Source organism: Melopsittacus undulatus, chromosome 3 (assembly GCF_012275295.1).
Source record: "Melopsittacus undulatus isolate bMelUnd1 chromosome 3, bMelUnd1.mat.Z, whole genome shotgun sequence".
In the NCBI taxonomy this organism is placed as follows: Eukaryota; Metazoa; Chordata; class Aves; order Psittaciformes; family Psittaculidae; genus Melopsittacus; species Melopsittacus undulatus.
The window spans coordinates 88795306-88819270 of NC_047529.1; the positions used below are offsets into that span (position 1 = coordinate 88795306).

At 37.0% G+C, this 23965-nt stretch overlaps 1 protein-coding gene across 1 annotated transcript in view; it reads left to right on the plus strand.

Moving 5' to 3' along the window:
• Nucleotides 1–2052: 2052 nt before the first annotated feature.
• NUP133 (nucleoporin 133) overlaps nucleotides 2053–23965 on the plus strand; it is a 32152-nt gene continuing 10239 nt past the window's right edge. The window contains exons 1-20 of the mRNA XM_005145978.2: nucleotides 2053–2274; nucleotides 3617–3735; nucleotides 4550–4653; nucleotides 5696–5803; nucleotides 7409–7540; nucleotides 9908–10078; nucleotides 10727–10882; nucleotides 10971–11041; nucleotides 11606–11753; nucleotides 12430–12577; nucleotides 13340–13497; nucleotides 14707–14798; nucleotides 16576–16739; nucleotides 17564–17658; nucleotides 17778–18002; nucleotides 18966–19088; nucleotides 19526–19625; nucleotides 20517–20759; nucleotides 21957–22090; nucleotides 23497–23655. Of these exons, the coding sequence (XP_005146035.1) occupies nucleotides 2090–2274; nucleotides 3617–3735; nucleotides 4550–4653; nucleotides 5696–5803; nucleotides 7409–7540; nucleotides 9908–10078; nucleotides 10727–10882; nucleotides 10971–11041; nucleotides 11606–11753; nucleotides 12430–12577; nucleotides 13340–13497; nucleotides 14707–14798; nucleotides 16576–16739; nucleotides 17564–17658; nucleotides 17778–18002; nucleotides 18966–19088; nucleotides 19526–19625; nucleotides 20517–20759; nucleotides 21957–22090; nucleotides 23497–23655 (2835 nt within the window). The 5' untranslated portion in view covers nucleotides 2053–2089. The remainder of the gene's footprint in view (nucleotides 2275–3616; nucleotides 3736–4549; nucleotides 4654–5695; nucleotides 5804–7408; nucleotides 7541–9907; nucleotides 10079–10726; nucleotides 10883–10970; nucleotides 11042–11605; nucleotides 11754–12429; nucleotides 12578–13339; nucleotides 13498–14706; nucleotides 14799–16575; nucleotides 16740–17563; nucleotides 17659–17777; nucleotides 18003–18965; nucleotides 19089–19525; nucleotides 19626–20516; nucleotides 20760–21956; nucleotides 22091–23496; nucleotides 23656–23965) is intronic.

The window sequence follows — 23965 nt, forward strand, 5'->3', positions numbered from 1 at the left end:
GACTGGAGTGATGGAATGGAAGGTTACAGGCAGGAAAGACAGGCCAGGCAGACAGGGAGGGGGAGTTGCTATTTATGTCAGTGATTGGCTGGAGAGTATGGAACTCTCTCTGGGGACAGGTGATCAGTTAACAGAGAGCTTGTGGGCCAGGGTCAAGTGGAGAATAGTGATGTGGGACATTACTGTGGGGATCTCTTACAGACCACCTGATCAGGAGGACTCTGTGGATGAAGTGCTCTATAGAAAATGGCCCAGTGTCCAGCTGGAGACCAGTAACAAGTGGTGTCCCTCAGGGATTGGTGTTGGGACCAGTGTTGTTCAACATCTTTGTCGGTGACATGGACAATGGAATTGAGTGTGCCCTCAGCAAGTTTGCCGATGACACCAAGCTGTGTGGTTCAGTTGATACGCTGGAGGGAAGGAATGCCATCCAGATGGACCTTGACATTCTTGTGAGGTGGGCTGATGCCAACCTCATGAAGTTTAACCATGACAAGTGCAAGGTCCTACACCTGGGTGGGAGCAATCCCAGGCACAGCTACAGGTTGAGCAAAGAAGAGATTCAGAGCAGCCCTGTGGAGAAGGACTTGGGGGTGTTGGTCAATGAGAAAATGAACATGAGCCAGCTTCAGTGTGCACTTACAGCCCAGAAAGCCAACCATATCCTGGGCTGCATCAAAAGGAGCGTGACCAGCAGGTCAAAGGAGGTGATCCTGCCCCTCTACTCTGCTCTTGTGAGACCTCACTTGGAGTATTGTGCGCAGTTCTGGTGTCCTCAACATAAAAAGGACATGGAACTGTTAGAACAAGTCCAGAGGAGGCAATGAGGATGATCAGGGGACTGGAGCACCTCCCATATGAAGATAGGCTGAGAAAGTTGGGTCTGTTCAGCCTGGAGAAGAGAAGGCTGCATGGAGACTTAAGAGCAGCCTTCCAGTATCTGAAGGGGGCCTATAGGGATGCTGGTGAGGGACTATTCATTAGGGACTGTAGTGATAGGACAAGGGGTAACAGGTTGAAACTTAAACAGCAGAGGTTTAGATTGGATATAAGGAAGAAATTCTTTACTGTTAGGGTGGTGAGGTACTGGAATGGGTTGCCCAGGGAGGTTGTGAATGCTCCATCCCTGGCAGTGTTCAAGGCCAGGTTGGATGAAGCCTTGGGTGACATGGTTTATTGTGAGGTGTTGGAACTAGATGATCTTAAGGTCCTTTCCAACCCTAACTATTCTATGATTCTATGAAATGAAGTTAAAAACTTGGAAACTGTCAGGCACTCACACTTCAGTACTGCCAGATGAAGCAGTTCATCTTCTTTTCATTTCAGGTTCAGTCATATTGGACCACAACCCCCATAGAAAGCTTAGCAGTCATAAGTCTTTTAAATCAAATAATGCGTTTTTTGAAAACGATGGGTAGTTTTAATTACTTTTATCTTGACTAATTAGCTTAATTGATAGTATATATTCCCCAAGGTAGGTATGTACCTACTTAAAGACCTTTCTCATACAAACCAATGCAATTTTTTCTTACATGAGAAAATTTATTTCCACTTTATAAAAGGGGAACTAAGAAGTTCTATACCATTGAATAGTTTGTAGTGCACGACCGGTATTTATCATGAAGGTAAGTAATTTAATTTATGAAAACAATTCAATAAATGTAAATGTAACTTAGCATAAATGTCAAACCAAGGTTTTCATGGAATATTTTGGGTGGTTGTAGGGATCTTTTATTAGAAATCTGGGGACAAGCACAGGCTATTTTAAAGATTAGGCATCTCGTGTTAGCGAAAAACCTGTTTCCAAAAGTGCCAAAGAGCAGCTTGCAATGGTCTTTCAACAGCAGTTTTTGAGTGCATCTGCTTGAGTTGGTTAGCACCAAAACTTAATGAATTCAGTGAAAATCGGTTTCCAAATTCAGCTGTCGGCTTACCCCAAACACATCCCCCAGGTTGTGAGGACAGCTGGGTTTACACCGCTCTCTTGCAGCGCCCGCTCTGCGCCCCGCCCCGGACGTACGCAGTCACCGTGCGTCCGGCGGGAGTGTAGATTCGCGCCGCTCCTCTCCCCATAGCCGTGACTACAGCCATGTTCCCCTCGGCTCCCGCCTCTCCGCGGACCCCTGGCGGGTCGGCCCGCAGGAACCTCGGCAGTGCCGCCCCCAGCCCTCTCTCCCGTCCGGGCGGCAGGAAGAACCTGCCCGCCGTGGCCGTAGCCAGTTCCCCGGTGCTGTTTTCCCCGGTGGCGCGGAGGAGCGGCTCTCTCTCTGCCCGGTGAGTCCTGTCTGTCGAAATCGGGGTGTGTTCTCATCAGGGAAAAAGGGGAAAGCTCTGAGGCCAGGGCTTGCCCACTCTGCAGCCGCCTCCCGGCCCACTGAGGGGAGAGGGCTGTTTCTTGGGCCCTTCCGCGGCCACCCTTTCCACAGGCACCAGCCGCGGCCTCACCATATCCCTCCTTCTCCGGTGCGGAGTGGGGTGACTGCAGTTCGCGTCAGGTTCATCGCTGTTAAGGGGTGGTTGGCCCCTTCGTTGTGTGGGGAAGGAGACTGACGTGCACGGCTGTGTTGCTGTTACTGAGGATCTGAACAGGCTAGCTCTTTGCTAAAGTACTGATAATGGTTGGGAGACCTAATAGAAAACGAGACTAGTGATTAGAAAAGTGTCATCATTAGAAAAACAAAAACTCACCAAGTGTTCTAGTGCTTGCCATCAGAATCTTGTCCTTGAGTCTTATGAACACAGCCAGAAGCCAGATGCAGACACAAAGACTTTAAGTTAGATAAAACAGTTCAACCTTACGGAGTGAAAGGAAGGGAAAAAATGTTATTTAGTCACGTGTAGTAATTAGATTCTATTGGTCTTGTGTCTCAGTGTATTAAGGCATGTTCCTGAATGAGCCTGATGAGTGGGGTCTGCCTGAAAGCTCTTCCTTTCAACAACCTGTACAAGGTTGTTGTGGCTTAAGCCTAGCCAGTAACTCAGAACCGTGCAGGCAGTCGCTCAGTCCCTTCCCCCCACCCCGCACCCGGAGGGGTGGGGAGGAAAACCGAAAGAATGTAACTCCCGACCTGAGTAGCAATCTGGGCCCTAACTTCCCCCAGTTTCTATACTGGGCATGATGTGCTATGGTATGGAATACCCCTTTGGCTAGTTTGGGTCAGGTGTCCTGTCTCTGCTCCCTCTTGGTTCCCCATGCCCTTCCTGGTTTCCCATGCCCCTCCTCACTGTCCGAGCATGGGACTGAAAAGTCCTTGATCAGAGTAAACATTACTTAGCAACAACCGAAAACATCGGGGTTATCATCACTGTTCTCAGACTAAAGTCAGAAACACAGCACTGCACCAGCTGCAAAGAAGTTGAACAGTGATTGTGTTGCTGGTGGAGGAATGCATATTCAAAAATCAGTTCCTTAAAAAATAAGGGAATTTGATGACAGCTCACAACTTGTAAGGAGGTCACCAAATTACTGCTCTAGATGGTGCTCCCAGAAGAAGCATGTTTATTTTACATAAACCCATTTCATCAGGTCTGTTTCTAAACAGATACTAATGACATAAATGTCTATTGAAACTGATGAAGAAACAATAAAGAAGTAACTGTAACTTTTTGTTTTAAGAGCAACTCCTACCAGAGTTATCCAGCTTCCTTCAGCAAGTGAGACTATTAACTATGATGTTAAGGGGTTTGGATCCTCTCTGCCTGTTAAGGTTATGGAAGCCCTGAAGAAAGCTGATGGTAAGAACTGATTTTATCTGTTATTTTTCTCATAAAAATTGACAGGTGAGAGAAGTGTTAATGTGTTGTTGACGCTATTTAAATGCAGACTTTTCAGTGGAAACTGAAATGTTTGTGCCTAGGTTTGAATGCAGTTTAGTTAACTTGGTAGCTATAATTGTAATAACACCCACGTGGGTATGGATGCATGTAAATATCCGTCAGGGCTTAACCAATGTACCGTAAAATTCAGTGTTACAAAGAAAGACAGTAGTAGTTTTTTAGTAACTTTTGCTAACTGGTTGATTGCTATTTTTTTTTTTCACTTTTTTCATTTGTTTTGATTCCAGTGTGCCCTAGAGTGGATGCTCTGGTTTTTTTAATTAATTTTTAGTCCCCATTTGTTACCACTTCTAAAAGCCCCAGTGATACAGACATTTCCCAAAGTTCAAGAAGTTGGTCTCCTAAGCAGTTTTTCCCTGTGGCTGAGTTTTCTTTTCATAGTATGTATAAGAGGAACCAAAAATGTGTATATTAGAAATAGTCTTTAAAATTGCTGACCAATTCACAAAGCTATTATAATCTGCTGGAAATTGATGGGAATAGCTTCTAGAATTGCCTTGTTTTTCACTTTCAAAAACTGCATTTGTCAAATGGGTTTTTTAACTCTGTAGTAATTTGTTATCTTGTTCAAAAACATGAAAATTCTAACATGGAATTTAATCTAGTAGAAAATATATTTATTTTCATATGAGAATGAAAGTTTGTTGCTTTTCAGATTACTCTGCTATGTTTTTAAAACATGAATGCTTTACAAAAATTACTTTTCATGTAGCTGATGACCAGCTGAGTGTTCAAGTGGATGAAAGTGGATGGGCCTGGCTAGTCCATAAAGAGAGGCTGATTGTTTGGAAGATTGGTCAGTCTCCAGTAGCTAAGGTAACTGAAAGATCAGGATGGAAAAACTTCAGTATTTATGCTAGTTGAACAGCTATTCAGTTGTGGTCTTTTTTAAAGCAAGAGTTTCTTTATAAATTGGAGTTTGGTTTCCCTCAAAAGCAGTGAGGTTGGTATGAAGTCATACTAACATATGGAGTAACAAACTCCAGCTTTTGATGAAGCTTAACATTTTTATATTGCTTTCTTAATTTTAGTTGTCACCTTAACACTGGGATTAATTCTTAGCATTTCAATAAGTGTGTCTCTTACTAGATAGACTTGATAAAGCTTATTTTAATAGCTAAAAACTGGTTGATACGTTACAGGTTGGTTTAGATTATTCTGGGAATGATTTTCAACTTGTCAAAAAAAAACCAGTTTCAACTGTGCAGAATTTACATTTCATCTGAGTTTCTTATGGCAGTGTTATTATTTTTCCCCTCTGGCAGTGTTTCAACATCATTTCAGTGAATAGCAAGAACAGTCAGAGGAAAACTGTAGTTACAAAAATTATCTTTCAATTAGTGCAACATACATAAATTACATAGATTCTGCACTCTACAGTGATTTGTCAGGTCTATGCAGTCTCATACTTGTAGAGATTCTTCAAGGGGTTAAAATCTTTATGGTTGTTTAATCTGGGGAGGAAGGGGGGAAGGGAGGAGCATTTACCCTCTCCACTCTGTTAGTACCTACTGACCTTTCTCAGGCACTTCTAGTTTAATTTTGTTTTGCTGCCTTGTTAGCATATTATATTAAGGAATAGTCAAGAAATAATTCAGTTTTGTAGTGTTGTGAGAAACATTCAGAAATAACTAAAGAAAAAGAGTGATTGAAAATGTACAAGTAGGTGGGTTTTAGCTGTTTGGTGGTTGTAACAACCTTGCTGAAAATGCCTTGTGCTATTCTTTTGGTTTCTTTACATGGTGTCTGGGCTAGTTGAAAATTATTTTTTTAAAGGGTCAACAACTCTAAACCATTTGTAGCAGAGGAATAAGTTTTTCCAGTCTCATTTATTATGGCATCCTTTCCATTCTTACAGTTATCTCTGTGCAAGGAACTACAGCTGCCACCCAGTGACTTCCAGTGGAGTTCTAATTTAGCAGCTATATCTTGTCTCAGTTCTTCAGGTGATGTGCCTTCTCTGCAGGTGATCAACTTTTATGTTTTAGTGTTTAAAAATACTTTGAGTACCTTTGAATATATCCAATTTTATCAAGTGCTTATTTGACAACTGCATTTGGTGGTCTGTAATACCTGCTATATAGGCAAAAGCTCTGGAGTGATAGTTTGCAATAAATATAAAATAAAAATAAAAAAGCAATAAAAATCAAATAAACAAAATCCTAGTCTTTTCAAGTTACATTATTTACAAGTGGTAGAATCAGATGAGGTAATCATTTTCCTAAGGATTGCTTGTGCTTTTATAACACACAAAAATACAGTAAACTGAAAAGTATTGTGCTCACAATAAACGCCAGGGCAATCAGCCAAAGCAAGTGCAATTTAAATTCATACTGGCTGGAAAAATTCAGCAGTGGTTTAACTGTGAGTACATGTGGGTAAGAAGCAACCACCAGCACCTTCCCTTGGCTGGCCTTTATAAGGAAGCTGGCACTGGGAGGATAGATGGTTTAATCAGTGTTGACTGTTTGCTTTTCTAAGTGATTTTTTGTAACATAACTGCACTGGAGGGTGAAGTTTGAAGGTCCATTAAGTCTTGTGAAAGTATGTTAATGTGTCTGTTTCTATCATTCATGAAGGAAAGAAGCTCTCATTTTCAGCTTGGGTGTAGTTTTCAGGTAATATGTCTGATGCTGTAATAAAACTCGATAAGCAGTAGTCTTCAGAAGGGAGAAGCAGCACAGAATACGTAATGGGATGTTTTCTTTTGACTTACTATGTTACACTTCCAAATGATGAAAAGCAATGTTAGTATCTTGTGATTAGCTTATAAAACTCTAAATACTCTATGACTTGTTCTTAAACTTCTTTGAGTATGATTAAGTAATACACCTAAACCAAGTTTTTAAATTATTTATTTTTCTTCAGCTTGTGAGCTATGCATGGATGTTACAATTTTATAAAGTGAAGTAAAAATATTACTGTTAGAATGTAGTTAGAAAACTCCAGGGAGCTCAATAATAGCTTCTACAATTATTCTATTCTGTGACTTTTCTTAACAACTAGTAGAACAGATACAGTGATTTCTTTCCAAGTCTCTAGTTTAACGGTCTCTTGCTTCATGCTTTGAATTTGGTATCTGATTTCCTGAGTCAGAATCTCCAGTGTAGGCATACTGTGAGCTTAGGTGTTACGAAGAGAAGAACTAACGTATGATTTAATGTTTCTTTTAATGACACTCAAACAGTTTATTTGTTAAATTACAGTCTGCATTTCAAGTCTGCCATGGTTGCTTATAATTCTTGGCACCTGTAATTCTTCAGAAGCTTTTTGCTGTCTTGCAACTGAGTTTTGTTTGCATTTCAGTAGCAGACCCTGAATTATCAGGAACAAGAACCAGTTGAAAATATAGTTAGAAAAATAAGCAGCACTTCCTGCAAATGTTAAGTTATGCTACAGAATAATATTGTGATTCAGTTCTAGATTTGTCAGTGTGTATCTGTGTGGGTTTATTACTTTTTTGTGTGCTTGTTATCTGCAATCTTGATATGTAAAATTGCATGTTTTACTTAAAGCTGCAGGCTGATTAGTATTATCTTGCATGTTCTGTTAATTACTTTCTCCCTTCAAGTCTCCGGCAGTAATGGTTGCTACCAGTGAAGGTTCTGTGCGCTACTGGCCCAGTCTTGCTCATGAAGGTTCATATACGGAGACTTTTACAGATTTTGGAGGCTCTCTGTGCAGCTTCCTAACAGCAGTAAAGGTACAGTATGGTATAATTTATATTAAAATACTACTTTAATCTGTAGATAACAGGAATGGTTTGATACCTCCGCCTGCGAGGTGTGTCAGTATTACTACTGTGGTTACTTACAGTGGTAGAAACTCTGCTTTCACAAAACCAGAGAACTACTTCATCAGAATTGGACAGATTTAGGAAGCATTAGGGACTGTAGTGATAGGACAAGGGGTAACAAGTTGAAACTTAAACAGGGGAAGTTTAGATTGGATATAAGGAAGAAATTCTTTACTGTAAGGGTGGTGAGGCACTGGAATGGGTTGGCCAGGGAGGTTGTGAATGCTCCATCCCTGGCAGTGTTCAAGGCCAGGCTGGACAGAGCCTTGGCTGACATGGTTTAGTGTGAGGTGTCCCTGCCCAAGGCAGGGGTACTGGAACTAGGTGATATTGATGTCCTTTCCAACCCTAACTATTCTATGATTCTATGACTTCTGTTAGAAAGTAATGAATAAGCATATTATAAATTGTTCTTAGAAATTGTTTTGTGCTGCTGATGTGCCTAAATGGGGGAAAACTCTCAATTCGGTGTGAGTGGAAAAACTCTCAATTCAGTGTTACAGTGTGTTATCTTCAAAACTACTTATTATCAATTCAATTACATTTTATCACATGACTTTTTCAACATCTATTCATATCATATATTATAAAAATTATTTTAAGGCATCAGTGTGTCATAAATATTTGTAAACCTAATCTGAAGACAGTGATCTCTGTGATGAATTTCTTAAGAGTTTCAAGATGTTAAGAAACACTAATATGTGTCTACCCTATTAGAGAATTGTGCCCAAGTTTTGGACATCAAGATGAGGAAAGAAAGGTCGTAACACACCTGTAGATGAAATATTGATATCAATGTGAATTCAGAACTAGAGGAACTTTCTGTTTTCATAGCAGTATCCTGTTATTAATCAGTGTTCTAAACCTGCATTATTACTGGTATGACAACCATACATAGTCATCCTATCACTGTGCAGACTTAACTTTTAACATAATTTTTGTATAGTATGATGATGAAAATTTTACTGTTTTTTTTAAATTTCTTTTTTATTTTGTTCTGTGAACATTTCATGTGCAGGTAAACAATTCAGCAACTTCCAGGCCCTTAACATTCTTTTTCTTGGAAAATTGTTGTACATCTAACAGGCTTTGTTCATTCGCTCTAACATAGAAACTTTGATCAATTTTGCATTGAAGACAACTGGATTTTTGTAATGCCTTAGTGGTAGGGGGACTGAAAGCTATGTCTTTGTTAGCAAGTAGTGATAGGAAGTAATTGAGAATCTGTAAAGTAAAAAAATTGGTGCTGGGGCAATGTCACTGCCTGCACTGGTAATTTTGGATGCAGGGTTGTTACTTTAATCTAGGTGCAGCCTAGCTACGTGAAATGAGCATCTGTCAGTGATCAGAACTCACCTTTTAGTTTATTTTGGTTCAGAGGGTGTAGAGCTGGTACACACAGACTGCTCTGTGTTACGAGTTTCATAAACAGACTCCTGATGCTAATTGAAGTCCTAAGGTGGATGCACCCATTAGGATAGGCAAGAGATACCCTTGCAAAAGTCTGCTTCCAGAACAGAGTATAAAAGCACCTACAGTCCTGTGCTTATTTTGCATAACACACAAGAGTTTTCACATTTTCTTGCTGCAAAGGTAACAGTATTTTTTATCACTAGATTCCAAGGATTACATGAGATACTAGTTCTATTGTTAAACTGAAATGGAACTTCATGGATAAAAATGTCATACAATGCTAAAAAAAAATAGTCTCTGCCAGTGCTGAGTACCTGTCAGATGTTTGACAATTTTTTGACATAACCAGATAGAAGATTTGTTACACAGTTCATTTAGATTAGTGTCCTATAGGATAGGATGAGATATATCATATATATATCTGTGTAAAAAAAGTTACAGTATGCTTAATAGCACTTCAGGTTTCAAATGCATGCGTGCGAGTGTTACTATTTAACATGTAACTTAACATAAGGTTTAATGTAGTAGTACCTCTAGAGACTGATTAAATATCTTTTCATACATTTTCAAAAATATGTTTTAGAATTTAAAAGAATACTTTTGAGTTACATACTGCAGTGATTCAAGCATGGAGAATAATGGGGAAAATTCATTAAAATGGTCTTTTAATGTGAATAATACTTTCTTTTTATTTTCTTTTTTAGCTCTTAAATACTATGGATACATAGTGTCTGATTCTTGTTTAGTGTTTATCCTTACAAGTTGACATAAGGAATTCTTACATTCCTGAAACAATTTTATTGTGGTACTCTTTTTTTTTCTTCTTTTTCCTTTAATATAATTGCCTTTTCTCTTTGTTAGGGAGGAAGCTTTATTTTATCATCTTCCAGCGGCCAGCTAGTTCGATTGATACCAGATAGTTCTGGCAAGATTCATCAGCATGCCCTACCACAGGGTCAGGGCATGTTTTCTGGAATTGGTAGGAAGGTTTCTTCTCTTCTGGGTATATTGTCTCCTGGAAATGATGCCATGGTAAGCTTGAATAACATTCATATAGTAATTTGCTTTAATTTTAATTTTTAGCCTTGGTGTTTAAGAAAGGAAAAAAGATGTAAAGATGTATGATGAAAAGACAAGACTCCACTCATTTGTTACTTATGTTTCTTTGAAATTTGTAAGAAAGAAACCAAATAAATCTGTATACTTAGTAAAGGAGAAAGCTGACTTGCTCTTTGCATGTAAATAAAAGGAGACCTTAAAGAAGTAATACTTACTCGGGAATATGCAAGGATTCAAATTCCTGCTTCTTTCTAGTGATAGCCTCATTAATACTTGCAGAAACTAAAAGTAACCTGTAATTTTACTTTCCTCATTAGGATTGGCAAGGGTTTGGCGATTGGGTTGAGCTTTGCCAGTGAACTCCACGGATGAGAAACATATTTTCTTCCAACTTCTAAAACACCTGTGGTGTGTTTATAGAACACTATAGGTGTTCTTTTATCTGTAAGATAAGACTTGGAAATTTTCTAATACTCGCAGCTTGTAATGTAACTTGTATATGTTGCCCAAGCAAGTGATGATTTTTTTTTTTTTTGTGGACTGAGAGTGGTCTAGGTTGTTGCATTCAAATATTAAGGCTGTGCTTTAACCTTTCTGGCTTTTTCTTTTTTTTAAATGCAGGTTTCTAGCGTTCTTTGGGATAAAGAGAGATTGAGCTTTTATATGCTAACAAGTTCAAATCTAAGCAAATGGGAGATTGATGATTCATCAGAACGTTATATTCTCAGCTGGGATATCAACAGGATCCTGAAAGAACATATTACAGATGCAATTTGGGTAAGAGCCAGCTCACCTGGAAAAGGCTTGTGTGTTTCTTTAATAGCCTATTTTTATATAGTTATAAGTCAGATGTATTGTTTTTTAGGGTTCTGAAAGTAACTATGAAGATATTAAAGGAGGAGTAAATATACAGTACATGGATTTGCAACAGAATCGGTAAGGAAGTACGCTTGCATCTGGTAACTGACATTAATGTGATAAATGTGTTCTGTTTTCTTGCAAAAACTTTGTCAGTAATTGCAATTTAATTTTACTGAAGTGCCACTGTTGAGAAAATAAACATGTCATATTGGTTAATTAGGTTATCCTATATACTTCATGCTGCCATTATGTCTTTTAGCATTACAAATTATTTTTACTTCTTTAATTATTTTTACTTTTTTTAGCATCATTTTATCAGGTTTGGGTATTTGCTTTGTCTTTATAATACAAACAGGGCAAGTAAACAATTCTAACTTGTTCCAGCAAGTGCAGAGAATTCAGTATCTCTTGTATTTAATTATATAAAATCACAACTGCCTTCATTTAGTTTTCTACTGCTGTATATTATTTCAAGCTGTTAACAAAACAGCTTGAAAGAACAAATAGGCTTTCTTTCAAAAAGAAATACAGTATTAAAAAATACTTGTGTTTCTACTTAGATATCTGTAAGTGGTAGAGTTTGAGCAGTAAAATACATAATGATCATCTCTTAATGGTGTGACATCTGTGGTTGAATAGTGATGGACTGGTGATACTTGCTGCAGCATGGCATCCTGGAGATCGTCCATGTCTTGTCTACTACACTCTGATAACAGTAGAAGATAAAGGCTACCAGATGTCTGATGATGTTGTTGTGGAGGTCACACAGTATAATCCGTCTTTTCAGGTATGCAGGTGAAGGCCCAGAAACTGAGTTGAGAGCATAGTGTTTCAGAATAAATCAGATATCAGATTTTTGTCTAAAGGAAAACCAAGTTCTCTGTGTTAAGGTTATTGGAAGTATTTATTCATAGTATTCTGAGGAAAATATGTACTAGCATCTTTTAATGTTTAATAGTGTCTGTAAAGCTTGTGCTTAACATTTTGAAGAATAAGATAAAAAAGCCTCAAAAAATAGAAGTCTAAACATCCGATTATTACTGATTTATTTTAATATTTGTTCTGTCTATGAAAATTTCCAGAGAGTAATTTTGGGGTATACACATGCAATTGATTGAGAGCAGATCTCAGACTCTGTTAAGACTCAGTAGCAGGACAAAGGTCTGTATTTTGTTCCTTGCTAGACTGCTGACTTGCTGGAAGGGGAGGACACATTGATTGTCCTTAGTGTACCTCATTTATGCTTCCAGCAGAACGAGCACAAACTTGGGCATTAACTTTCTTTCCTAAACTTCTTCCAGTCTTCTCCCTTTCCCCAGTGTCTGTAATGGCATTTAGATAAAGTTACATCCATATCTTTTTAAAAATTAAATTCAGGTAACTCATGTCAGTCTTTAAAATGTTAGATGTTTGTTTAGGGTTCTGATCGTATATGTGATACTGTTCATATGTAATGCTTTCAGTCGGAAGAGGAAGTGTTGTGCTGTCTGGTAGTCCCAGATTACTTTAGCCATGCTGCTTACCTTTATAAGGAAAATGAAGTGTTTGCTTGTTCCACTGGAACTGGAAGAATTTCTTTACCACAGGAGAAAATCATATTTGGCATACAAGGTAATGGGGGGAGGAATAGTAACATTTTGCTGATGCTTTCTAATAGAATGTTTTCATTCAGAGCAGCGTCATATTTATGCTGCCTTTTCTCTTTATTAAATTTTTCAAGATGGGAATTTCTCATGAGTGTATGGAGAAAGTTCTGATATGATACCCAGTATTGTTATTGCTTACTCTACAGTGTTTCAAATGAAAATGAAGTAGATATCTGCTCCTGATGTATGAAAGGATGGGGGTTCTGGTTGTGGAGGAGAGGGGGTTGCACCCATTTTCTTCCAACATTCACTATGAATGGTTTTTGAGGTTTGTTTTGAAGTTAACATGGTGTCAGTGCTTAGCCTAAAACGCATACTAGGTGTCTGTGTCAGATGTCTCTGTCATCCTGACCTTCAGAGGTGTTTTCAAGTAGCTTAAGCACGTGAGTCCTTTCGTAGAGTTTGAACCATTTGAATCTTGGGGTTTTTTATTGGTTTTGTTTGGTGGAGTTTGTGTTGCTTTGGTTTGGGTTTTTGGTTTTTTTTATTAGTTTTTATGTGTGTTTTTGTTGGTTTTTGGTTGGTTGGTTTCTTTTGTTTGGTTGTTTTTTTTTTAAACATGCATTACTCCGCATGAGTAGCAAATAGTGCCCACAATTTCTCTAAGTCAGTTGGAGCTGTCAGTTATTGTCTTGGTTCAAGACAAAATTGAGTAATTGTCTATTAAACTGTTACATGTTGTTCTTAAAATAGCCTTTATGTGCTTCCTCCCCTTCCCCAATCTTAGGAGACAGCATTTTAGGAGCAGGTTCCTGTACTGGGCTCCCCATCTTCTTTGCCAAAAAAAGCGGACTTACCACCATCTTGTCCAGGGAAAACATTTCTGTGCTTCCAGAAGACCTTGAAGATTCCCTGTCCTGTTCTGTTGCTGGACCAAGAAGTGAGGTAATGGTTGTTTGCTTGGCTGGTTGAAAACAGTGTAGACACAGAATTGGTTTTTAGGCAGGCTTGAATTTTCCCTGTATAAATCCTGACTTGTTTTGAATTTTAAAGTTACAAAGTTGTTTTTTTTTTTTTTTTAATTAGAGACTTAAATGCTTGTAATGACAGCAGTTTTCAAAATTCACAAAATATTGCAATATCTGGCAGTTTGGGCAACTTTTTTGTTTTCCTTTGTTTTGAAGTTAAGATTTCTATGAAATCATTTCTTGTTTTTCATGTAGGTATATTAGTGTATGTCTCTAGGCCTGATATAATGCTGTGCAGAGACTCGGGCTTCCTTCTCGCTTTTTGATCAGGATGGTTTCTTCAGTCTTATGTGTCTGTTCTTTTGTGTTAGAGACACACTTCTCATGCTGTGAAAATCTTGCAGGCTAAGCTGAGAAGGGTAGTGGCTGAATATTGTTTCTGACCTATTTGAGATGTATATATTTATTCTAATAGAATGTTGTTAAAAATATATGAAAGTATTTTTATTGATATTTTGTGCAATGTGCATTTATTAAGCTCTAATTTATATCAAACATGTTTAGTTTAAAATGTATGTGGAATTTGTTGACAGGATGTCCCTGGAATGGGAGGGAAGAACAAAGAAGTTGTTAGAATATAAATTAGAGAATATTTCTAAGCGATAAGTGAGTTTCAATCTTTATTCCAATTAAACCACCCTTAAAATGAGTTGTTATTAACTGGTATTTTAGTGGAAGACCTTTGTGTGTGGTAGGTTTGGATAAAACTGTTTTTCTTACTGAACTAAATCTCTGGTTAGATTTGTCTGTGCTTAGGTTGCTTTTGAGGGTGATAGTGCTCACAGATACCTTCTAAATTCTGTCAAAAATGTTGAGTTGAAATGGTAAAATAATGATCATAAAAAATTTGACTGGTGAAAGAAGTTGGCATAAGATGTTTTTGTGGGTTTTTTTTGTTTTTTTTTTTTAAGATTGTGTGAAGTTTATTAGAATGTTTGAGGTCACACCACTGTGATTTCCATTGAGATCTGTCTTACGGGCTTACCTTTGGCTTAATAAACACAGCTGCTTCTAGGTGGCATTTTTACTTTAAACCTGTGTTGTTAGTACTTAGAAAAATTGTTTTCGTTTCATAATGAGGATTAGTATTTGTCTTTTGGCTAAAATTTTTACTTTTCATTTTCAGAGTCCTGCATGTGACATAACCAGTAGGCTAGAATTTATAGCACAGGAAGATAAGAGTAAATTGCTGAAAGCTGCTTTTCTACAGTACTGCAGGTACAAATTGCACTTGATTTTTGAGGCTTTGTTTGTTTGCTATTCTTGAAGGTGCTCTAATATTTGAGTAAGAGATTGTCTTGGCAAAGATATTCTTGTAATGTTGTAATCAAAGCTCTTTTAATGACACATGCACATCTTTATTAGGAAAATATTATCTATGTCTTGGGTTAGTGAAAAAGTGGTATGTGCTAGAAAGAAGACTTCTGTAATCTCAGTGACTTTGCTTACTCTGCAAAGTAATTCTATAGTAAATTCTGTGTAAATTCTATAGTTACATTATTGACAGTTTAACAACTTTAAATTTTGTTAGAGTTCCTTATTCTTGTAGCAAGTGGTATTTTGTTGTTAAAAAACTTTATTTCCTTCCTTCTTTTTATTTGCATAGCTTCTTCCAGTAATACTTTTGAATATCTTTAATTACTTTTTATGTGGTCATGAAGGTAACTAGCATTGCAGATTTCGTGGCAAGATCTTTTCTAGGTTGACTGTTACGGGAGAGTGGGAGTGGAAGGAAATACTGTTCATCAAACTATCCCGATTTAAAGCAGCTTGACCGTTGAGAGGCATGCAGTGCTTTGGAAAGGTTTGATGATGAGATGAGTAATATAAACAGAGGAGGAAGAAGAGAGATAAGAAGATAAACAGAGCAATAGATGTAGGCTATTTATATTTAGAGGGGATTGTTTTTAATGTATGTTTATTAACACACACACACACCCCCCAAAAAGCAAATCAATCAAAAGAACAACCAATACCAGCTCACAAAGCCCCGTAGAATTAATCTCCTTAAGGAGTCTTAAGAAAATGGAAAGAACAGATTTAAGATAACAGGAAGTAGGAGTGCTTTTGAAATAGAGCTGCATGAGAGATAGAAGATTACGAAGGGGATTAGGCACATATAATAAAGGATATCAAGACAAAAATCTCTGAACACGCACAGGATTTAGGAAGAAAATTACATATATCCGGAAGTGGACATGTCAGTAAACAGAGCTGCTGCTAAAAATAGTTGTGGTGAAGTCCTGAGGTGACTGAGAAGCCAAAGTGTGAGTGCACAGATAACAAATACGAAAGTTGGTATCACTGCGGATCCTAATAAGGGAGTTGTAAGCAGCGTCAAAAGAAAGCAGGAGATAGTAAGGAAAGCAGTGTGAACCAGTATGAAAATGTAATGTTCTTTTGATTAAAAGATGGGTCATATTTATGTAACTAGAAGAAATCAATAATTTGATGTGGTAGTATAAGAATAATGCATTATATTTTCTGAAGCATTTTCCTGAGAGCTTTTACTCTTGTACCACTTGTGAGAGTGATTGCGTGTACTCTTGAGAAGATTTTAAAGTAAGCAGTTGGAACTTGATGACTTAGCTACCAGAGACATTTAGGCTTAGTTCTATATGATGAATCTTTTCTCATAAATAGTAATAATAGAGGCAATAAAATAACTTTTATTATTTATATTATTTATATATTTATGTTTATATTTATTTGTTTTTATTTATATATATATATACATTTATATTATTTATAACTTCTATTATTTTAAAAAGTTTTATAAAACTTTTTCATTTTATAAATTATACAGCCTGCTTGCTTGGAAAGAGTCAGAGTACCTTTATTCATAGAATCGGAATACCTTTTATCCTCAGTTAGTTCAAGGAGAGCCCAAACAATGCCTTATGTTTATAAACTAAAGCACTTCACAAAAAGGATATCAGAAAATTCTGTTGAGTGATTCTTGTTCCTATAATCCTATCTGCTGTTTTTATTTCAGGAAAGATATAGTCAATGCACAAAGCATGGTAGCTGAGCTCTTTCCAAGTAACACAGATCTGGATTCTGATACTGAACTGGATAGGGCAGTGACTCAGATCAGTGTGGACTTAATAGATGATTACCCTGCCTCTGATCCGAGATGGGCTGAATCTGTACCTGAAGGTAAACATAACATGGTGTTTGTTATGTTTCGAGGTTTTGTTTTGGTCTGGGTCTGTTTGTTTTTTTTGGGGGGAACAAAAGTCTTAATCACTCCAGATGAAATCATGATTAAAGCTTTTCACAGAAGGTATAGGTGTCCCTTGCTGTCCACCACCATTAGGTATATTACCAGAAAGGCCAAAAAAAATGCATCTTATGAGACTGCCAGATAAACTTACTGGCTACTGTGATTAGTTCTTGTCTTCATATAATAAACACAAGCAGCAAATAAAACAGATTTCTGAGAGGAGTACTTTGTGCAAGGAACAGGTGGTGTCAGTTTAGTGTTCCTATGATTCCTTGGATAGTTCTGAATTATTTTCCATAAATAGATACATTAAGAGAAAGATCTTATTTGCTCCTGCTTAGCCCTTTTTCAGCATGGCAGCACACCTTCTGGTAGGCTTAGATTCTGGAAAGAATGACCTCGTGTCCCTCTGGGGCATTGCCAAAAAGAGGATTAGAGACATTTATTTTCAAGTATTTGTTATATGTAAAGGTTTAAATCAGAAATGTTTTCAGCAAGAAACATTTTTGTTCATGCTTCCCTGTCTCTTATGAACAGTGTTAATTTGAAACTGTCTGCAGGATCTCTAGGCAGCAGTTGCCAGTTTACTGAGCAGAGACTTAGTCTGAAAATTCATGTGGTAAATAGTCATAGGTGGATGATGCTTCCTGCTGTTGTTTCTGTGTGGCACAGAAGTGTGTTTAGCTGTGAGGGGGAAAAAAAATCCTTACTCAGAAATGGAGATACCAAGTGCTCTAAGATTTTTCTCTTTTTGTAGAAGCAGTTGGTTTCAGCAACACATCTCTTATTCTTCTTCATCAGCTAGAGGATAAGACAAAAGCACATTCCTTCTTCATTGAGTTTCTTCATCAGGTAAAACTGTACAGTTCTTTTGGTATGAGCAGACACAGTAAAGTATTATTTTGTCTTTAACATGGCTCTTTTAGAACACTGTTTGAAGTGCATGTGGTGTTTTGTATTTTTTCTAAAAGGTTGGTGTATTTGAACGTCTGGGAAGTTTTCCAGTGCGAGCCATGCCTATGGCAACTCGGTTGTTGCTCTGTGAGCATGCAGAGAAACTAGCAGCAGCTATTGTTCTCAAGAATCACCACTCCAGGTTGCCTGATCTAGTGAATGCTGCTATACTGATGGCATTAAACAAAAGGGAGTGTGATATTCCACCAAATCTTACCCCTGCAGATGTGTTCTTTCGAGAGGTAAGAAATGTCTTATTTCTGAACTGTTGTATAGTATCACATGTAGTAAAAGTTGCAGTGCTTTAGTGTATACTTTGGAAATTATCTCTTTAAAAGTCAATTCAGTGTTACACAATTCCCCCTTAAATAGGGTTGGTGCAGTAGTATTTTCTTCACTCATATGCTTTTTTATGTCTGCAGGTGAAACATGAATTCTGATAAATTTTATGTTGCAGGAGTAAAGTTGTTAGGATTTCCAACTAACAGACATGGATTGAGCAATGAAAAAGACAAATGAAATTCTTTGATCTGTCAGAAGGTGTTTGCTAAATTACCATTTTTAAGGTATGAACAGAAGAGTATGAAGCTTTCCAAACAGAAGAGATGCTTTGATCTGTCCTGGATGGAATTATATCAATTTGGTCTCATAATGTTCGTCCTCTCTAACATTAGTGAATCTGAGCTAGTTAATCTAAATTTGGGCCATGTGCCAGTCAAGTGCCCAGTCTTTATTTCTTTTTTTCTTCTTGAAAAGAACTATGCACAAAACATTTATTTTTAGAAAACTTCTTTCCTGTAGAGGACAGTATTTGCTAATGGAGAAAAATAGAAATAATAGTCTGCTATTTTCAAGCAGATCTGTTATCCAGCATACTTTATCTAACAAAGATTCTACTGAAGATGATTGAGTAATGTGCTTAATGAAAGTTGGAGTTGCCTTCAAAAATTAGGTTGGTTTTGTTTTTTTTCCCTGGATTTATGTCCAGAAAGAAGTTAATTCTTGTTTTCCAAGTATTGTATGAAATACAGGCTGATGACTTTGTTATCCACTAGAGTAGTTGATACCTTTTAATATTTTTGACTATTGCTGTGGTTTCTACTAATACTTACTTGTTTTTCTATGCAACTCATTATTTGAATTTTTGGCATCAGGTGATAATGGGTATGTTTGTGTTCATTGTGATTTTTCTTTTTATCTTTAAGGTGTCCCAGATAGATTCCATCTTCGAATGCTTACTAGAAGAAGAGGAACAAATCCTGAAAGATATGCCTATGGAATCAATTGAGTGGGCCCAGATAGTTGTCAATGTGAACAACATCATTAAGGTACAGAACTGCATTAACTAAGGTATTTGTGGGAGAGAAAGGTAAATACTGAAGAGCACTGAAGAAGTAGAGTGCAGCACATTTGGGTTGCTGACACGAGAATAAAATTGAATGTGCACATATCCACATACATTAAGAAGGAAAAGATGGTCTCATGCAGAATTAGGGATGTTTTTAGAGAGAATTTGAGAAGTTGCAGCATTGTTGGAAGTTGTGAAAGCATGTGTATGTAGCAAAGAGTGAAAAGCTTGTGCTTGAGCACCAAGGTTTCTTGCTCAATCAGTATGTACTCTTCTATATAACTGAGAAAGGGGTGTAAAAGGAAGAGGTATATTAAAAGTATGTTTCAGAATTATAAAAGCCAGTATGCAGTAGCTTTTACAGTCTGTGTGTATGCATGTAGACTTTCAAATACTTATGTTCTTGCCTTTAAATAGGACATGCTTCAAGCTGCTAGTCAGTATCGTCAGTCTAGAGCCTCTTTATACAAACCAGAAGAGCTTCCAGAAAGAGAACCTGAGTATATTCCATGGACAGGTGAGAAATTATTATTATCCTAAACAAAATGTCTTTTTCATGAATTTCAATCTGAATGTTAAACCTGCTGTTAAAAGCTGCTACGAGGTTGTCAGTAAGAATAGGAGAAACCATAGGTTTCATTTGGTGAATGAAATGGAATGAATCGATGAACGGTTATTTTGTCCGGTACTGATGATACAAATCTGACTACAAAAAACAATTTTGGGAAATAGCTCACCTGTGGGATATATAATATTAAAACGATTAATGAAATGTGATCTATAACTGTCTTAAAGGAACTGATGATTCTCTACTTCCTTAAGAGTGTCTTGTTTTGATGGTTTAATTAAAAAAAAAAAACAACTGTAAGAACAAATGTTTGCAGAAGCAAGCTCTTTCCAGTTGGTGCTTAAGCTTCCTTGTGGCCTCTGTGTATAAAACACACTTGTTTAGTGCTCCCAAGATAAATCTTTTGAAAAGCATGACCCATGCACGCTATTTTGATGTGTTGTCTTGATGATTACATCCGAGTATTGCAATCAGGTTAACAGAACTTGCCTTTTCCTTGTGTGTATTTTCTACTTTGCTTACAGATCTTGGAAGTGATTCTTCTGAAAACCAGCTGGTATTGACAGTTGACAGTGTACCTTTGTGTAGTTCAGGGGTTTGTGTGGGTTTGGTTTTGTTCTTTTTGTTTACTACATTTTGGCCAAATTTAATAGGTAAAGATGGGAGTATGTACTTGTTTTGGGTTTGTCTTATAGTATTGCTTTCATTTTTTAAGATTAAAATGTTTATTAAAAAAATTACTATTTTACTTATACATAGTAATATTTTTGTTATACTTCAGCATAGGCTCCTTTGGTGATAGGATCATGGTTTCAATGGTCACTGTGTTGTTTCCCTAAGCATCTAGTGGCCTTCGTGCAGCAGTAATCCGTCAGCATGGAATCATTCTGCAGATGGTGTATCCTCAGGTGGACAGTAACCTTCGCAGCATTGTGGCTGAGCAGTTGGTGGCACTACTGGACTGTTTCCTGGATGGCTATGCTTCTCAGCTGAAATCCGTGGACCGCCCTGCTGATCAAGAGCGATACAGCAATCTGGAAATGGAATACAAGCAGAAAAGAACAGAACTCTTGTGTCCCCTCCGTAAGTACTGTCTGTTTTCCTTAACACAAGGATTAAATGTTCTATTTGATAAGAACATTGTGCAAATCTAATACAGTAAATGGCATCTGTGTGTGAATTCTGTTTCTTCTACACACTTGCCTTCAGATTATAAAAGACTGGTTTTATGATTTAAGGAAATACTTACAAAATAAAAACAGATTATAAAATTGCATCCAGGACTGTATCCATGCCCATACCTCTAATAAAACGCATTGCTGCTGGAATTCTTTTCTTGTGCTAACTTGGTGTTTTCTGGCAGGAGTTTATCTTGAACTACTTGGCTGAAAATAGCCTCTAAATGGATTTTTAAATGTTTCTATTGTTGCAAGGTGACATAAACTTACATGCTGTGGTGTTTATCAGGAAAAAGTTACTTTCTGAATCTTGGTTACTGAAGAATCAAACCTGTTGTTTAGTGTGTCAGATGTGATCAGGTCTTTAATGAGTAATTGAAAGCAAAGCCCCGTTTTTAATTGAAATAACTTTGAGTAAATGCAATTTTAGTAACTTAATAAAATTTTATTTTTTTTAGATTCAAAGTGAATGATATAAATAGAACAATCTAATAATCACTGCCTCCTAACATTCTTAAGAAAACTCTCTTAAGCTATCATTCTTGGTTTTACTGACATTTATGATCTCTGTTAGTTTGTAAATACCTTTTGTATTGTTATGTTCAATCTGAAGTTCGTATTTCCTTACAAACAAAATTGAGTACTCTGCTAACTCTTATGTATCTGAACTAAAAAGAATTTAAATAATGTATTTTTAATAAAAACCCCATTGGCTTTACCTATTCAGGTTTTATCAAAAGCCTTTGCTTGCTGATTTTTCACTTTGTGTAATTAAGTGACTATTATTACAGATATTAAGTCATGGGTTGAATCTACCCCTCAGCACAAATAGCAAATGATGGTCACTTTCAGAGAAAATGGAATGTATACCATCCATTTAGTATTCTTTCTTCCCTCTTACATTGGGAGACCAAGGTGATAGGTATGTGAGCTTACATGTGCACAGGATGTGTATGCAATAGGTGAACATTTCTTTCAGAATGTGTAAGTATGTTTTTGGTGTGAACATTTGAAACTTGTTTTCATTTTTCTGGTCTCTGCCCTTTGTCATCCTTTTACAGTCAAATGTAAGCTTGTTTGATAACTTCTTTTTCTTGGTTAGTTTCCCTGGGACAATATCAGATGGCAGCCACTTTAGCAGAGAAGTACCATGACTTTGATATCCTGGTGCAGATGTGTGAGCAGACAGACAACCAGGCCAGATTACAACGGTATATGAATCAGTTTGCAGATCAGGTAACTCTTTTTTATTTCCGTTATATAGCTTTTTATAGTAATTTCACACTTGAAATGTTGCAAAAGTTATGATTTTTTTTTCTTTAATGCATATATATATTTACGTACATATGTATATATGTGGGGGAAACATGAAAAGCTAAAGTCAACATTCAGTGTTCAGAACTCAATGGAGTATATTACCCTGAGACTGCAAAGCATGTCGTGAGAAATATGGGTGCTAGCTGTGTGGGCAGTGGCTTTTCATGGGACCTTTTCTGTGCCTCAAATACATTGTCTCGCTCTTGGTGTCTTTCTAGCATTCTGTGACTTGTTCACTGAGGTGCTGTGGTCAGTGTACATTTGTTCTATTAAATTAATGTAATGTAAATTTAAGGATAACTTCCAGAAGAGAGGATGAGATTTTTAAATGTATTAATAGAGAGCTAATTAAGAATTGAGTAAGAAGGTAGGGATATTGCTGTGGTCTTTTTATTGCCCTGCTAGGTACTTACTGGACAACTTTTCCAATGTTAAAATCAGGTTTTAAAACTTGTAAGTGTACTGAGAGATTGGAAAGCTTAAGGAAAGGGCAACAGAGATTACTTGAAGTGAGTGGGACTGGGACAGAAGTTTCCTAATTTGAGATTTGGTGAGATCACTTTGTTTTCCACAGCCACTGTGGAAGGAGAAATTCTGATGTCTAACAGGTTTCCTAATAGCATGCAGAAAGGTTGTTTTAATTAAAAAAAAAGAAAATACCAGTAATGGACAGAAGTTATTATAAAGGTTTTGAATAATAATGATTAAATATTCATTTACTGCCAAAGAAGGGGATAAATTCTTTTTTTTTAACCTTCACATCCTTCATTTTAAAGGAAAAATGTTAAAATTTCTGAAATGACTGCAAGTGCATAGATTAAGTCTGATGGTTCTTTCTTTTTAAGGTGCCATTTTTAACTGATGGAGAAGTAAGGTTGTAGGTTCACTTGGAGATAAGATGGAATGTTTCAAGACAGTGGCAGCAGAAGTAAACAGAAATACATGAAAGGAAATAGAATGCACAGAATTCTGAGGGCAGCAAAGGAACAAGTGAAAAATACAAGACTGGGACTATGATTGATGTGATGTCTGTTGTATTCCTGTGGGTTAACATGAAAAACTTACATTTGGCACTTTGTTCAGTTGCACAGAATCCTTCAGTGGACCAGCATCTGTTGCAGAGTAGCTCATGAATTCTTTCAACACTATTTCTATCACGATTCTTAAGATTTTTCATCAACGTTATTTGTGTGTGTGTCTTACTTTGTTAAACAGGTTCTTACCGTGTTCTTACCAATGGTATTTTCATGAAGCATTTTGCCTCAAGACAAACAAGTTGTTTAGGTGTGACATTTAAAATGTGTTCATAATGCTGTTATCTCCAGAATTTTTCAGATTTCCTGTTTCGCTGGTATCTGGAAAAAGGAAAGCGAGGGAAGCTGTTATCTCAGCCTGTTGCTCAGCATGGACAGCTGGCCGATTTCTTGCAAGCTCATGAACATCTGAGCTGGTTACATGAAATCAATAGTCAGGATTTTCAAAAGGTAGAGCTTCTTAAAAAAAAAACAAGCTGAAATATTGCATATTAAACAAGTCAGGTACATACTAAAGTAGAAAAATTATGTAGTTATGACTTCATCATCAGAAAACAGCTTATCTAGATGGTTTAGGGGAGAGATGGTACAGATTATTAATGGAGTACCAAAGCCTTCCTCCAGGCACCATCTGGTATATCATATAAGCCACTGCACCATGTAATGGAGATAAGGGCTGCTTTTCATCCCTTGTTGGTAACTCGTATTCTTTTAGCAAGGGAAGTTTTGTTTGGCTGCATGATCACTACTTGAACAGAAT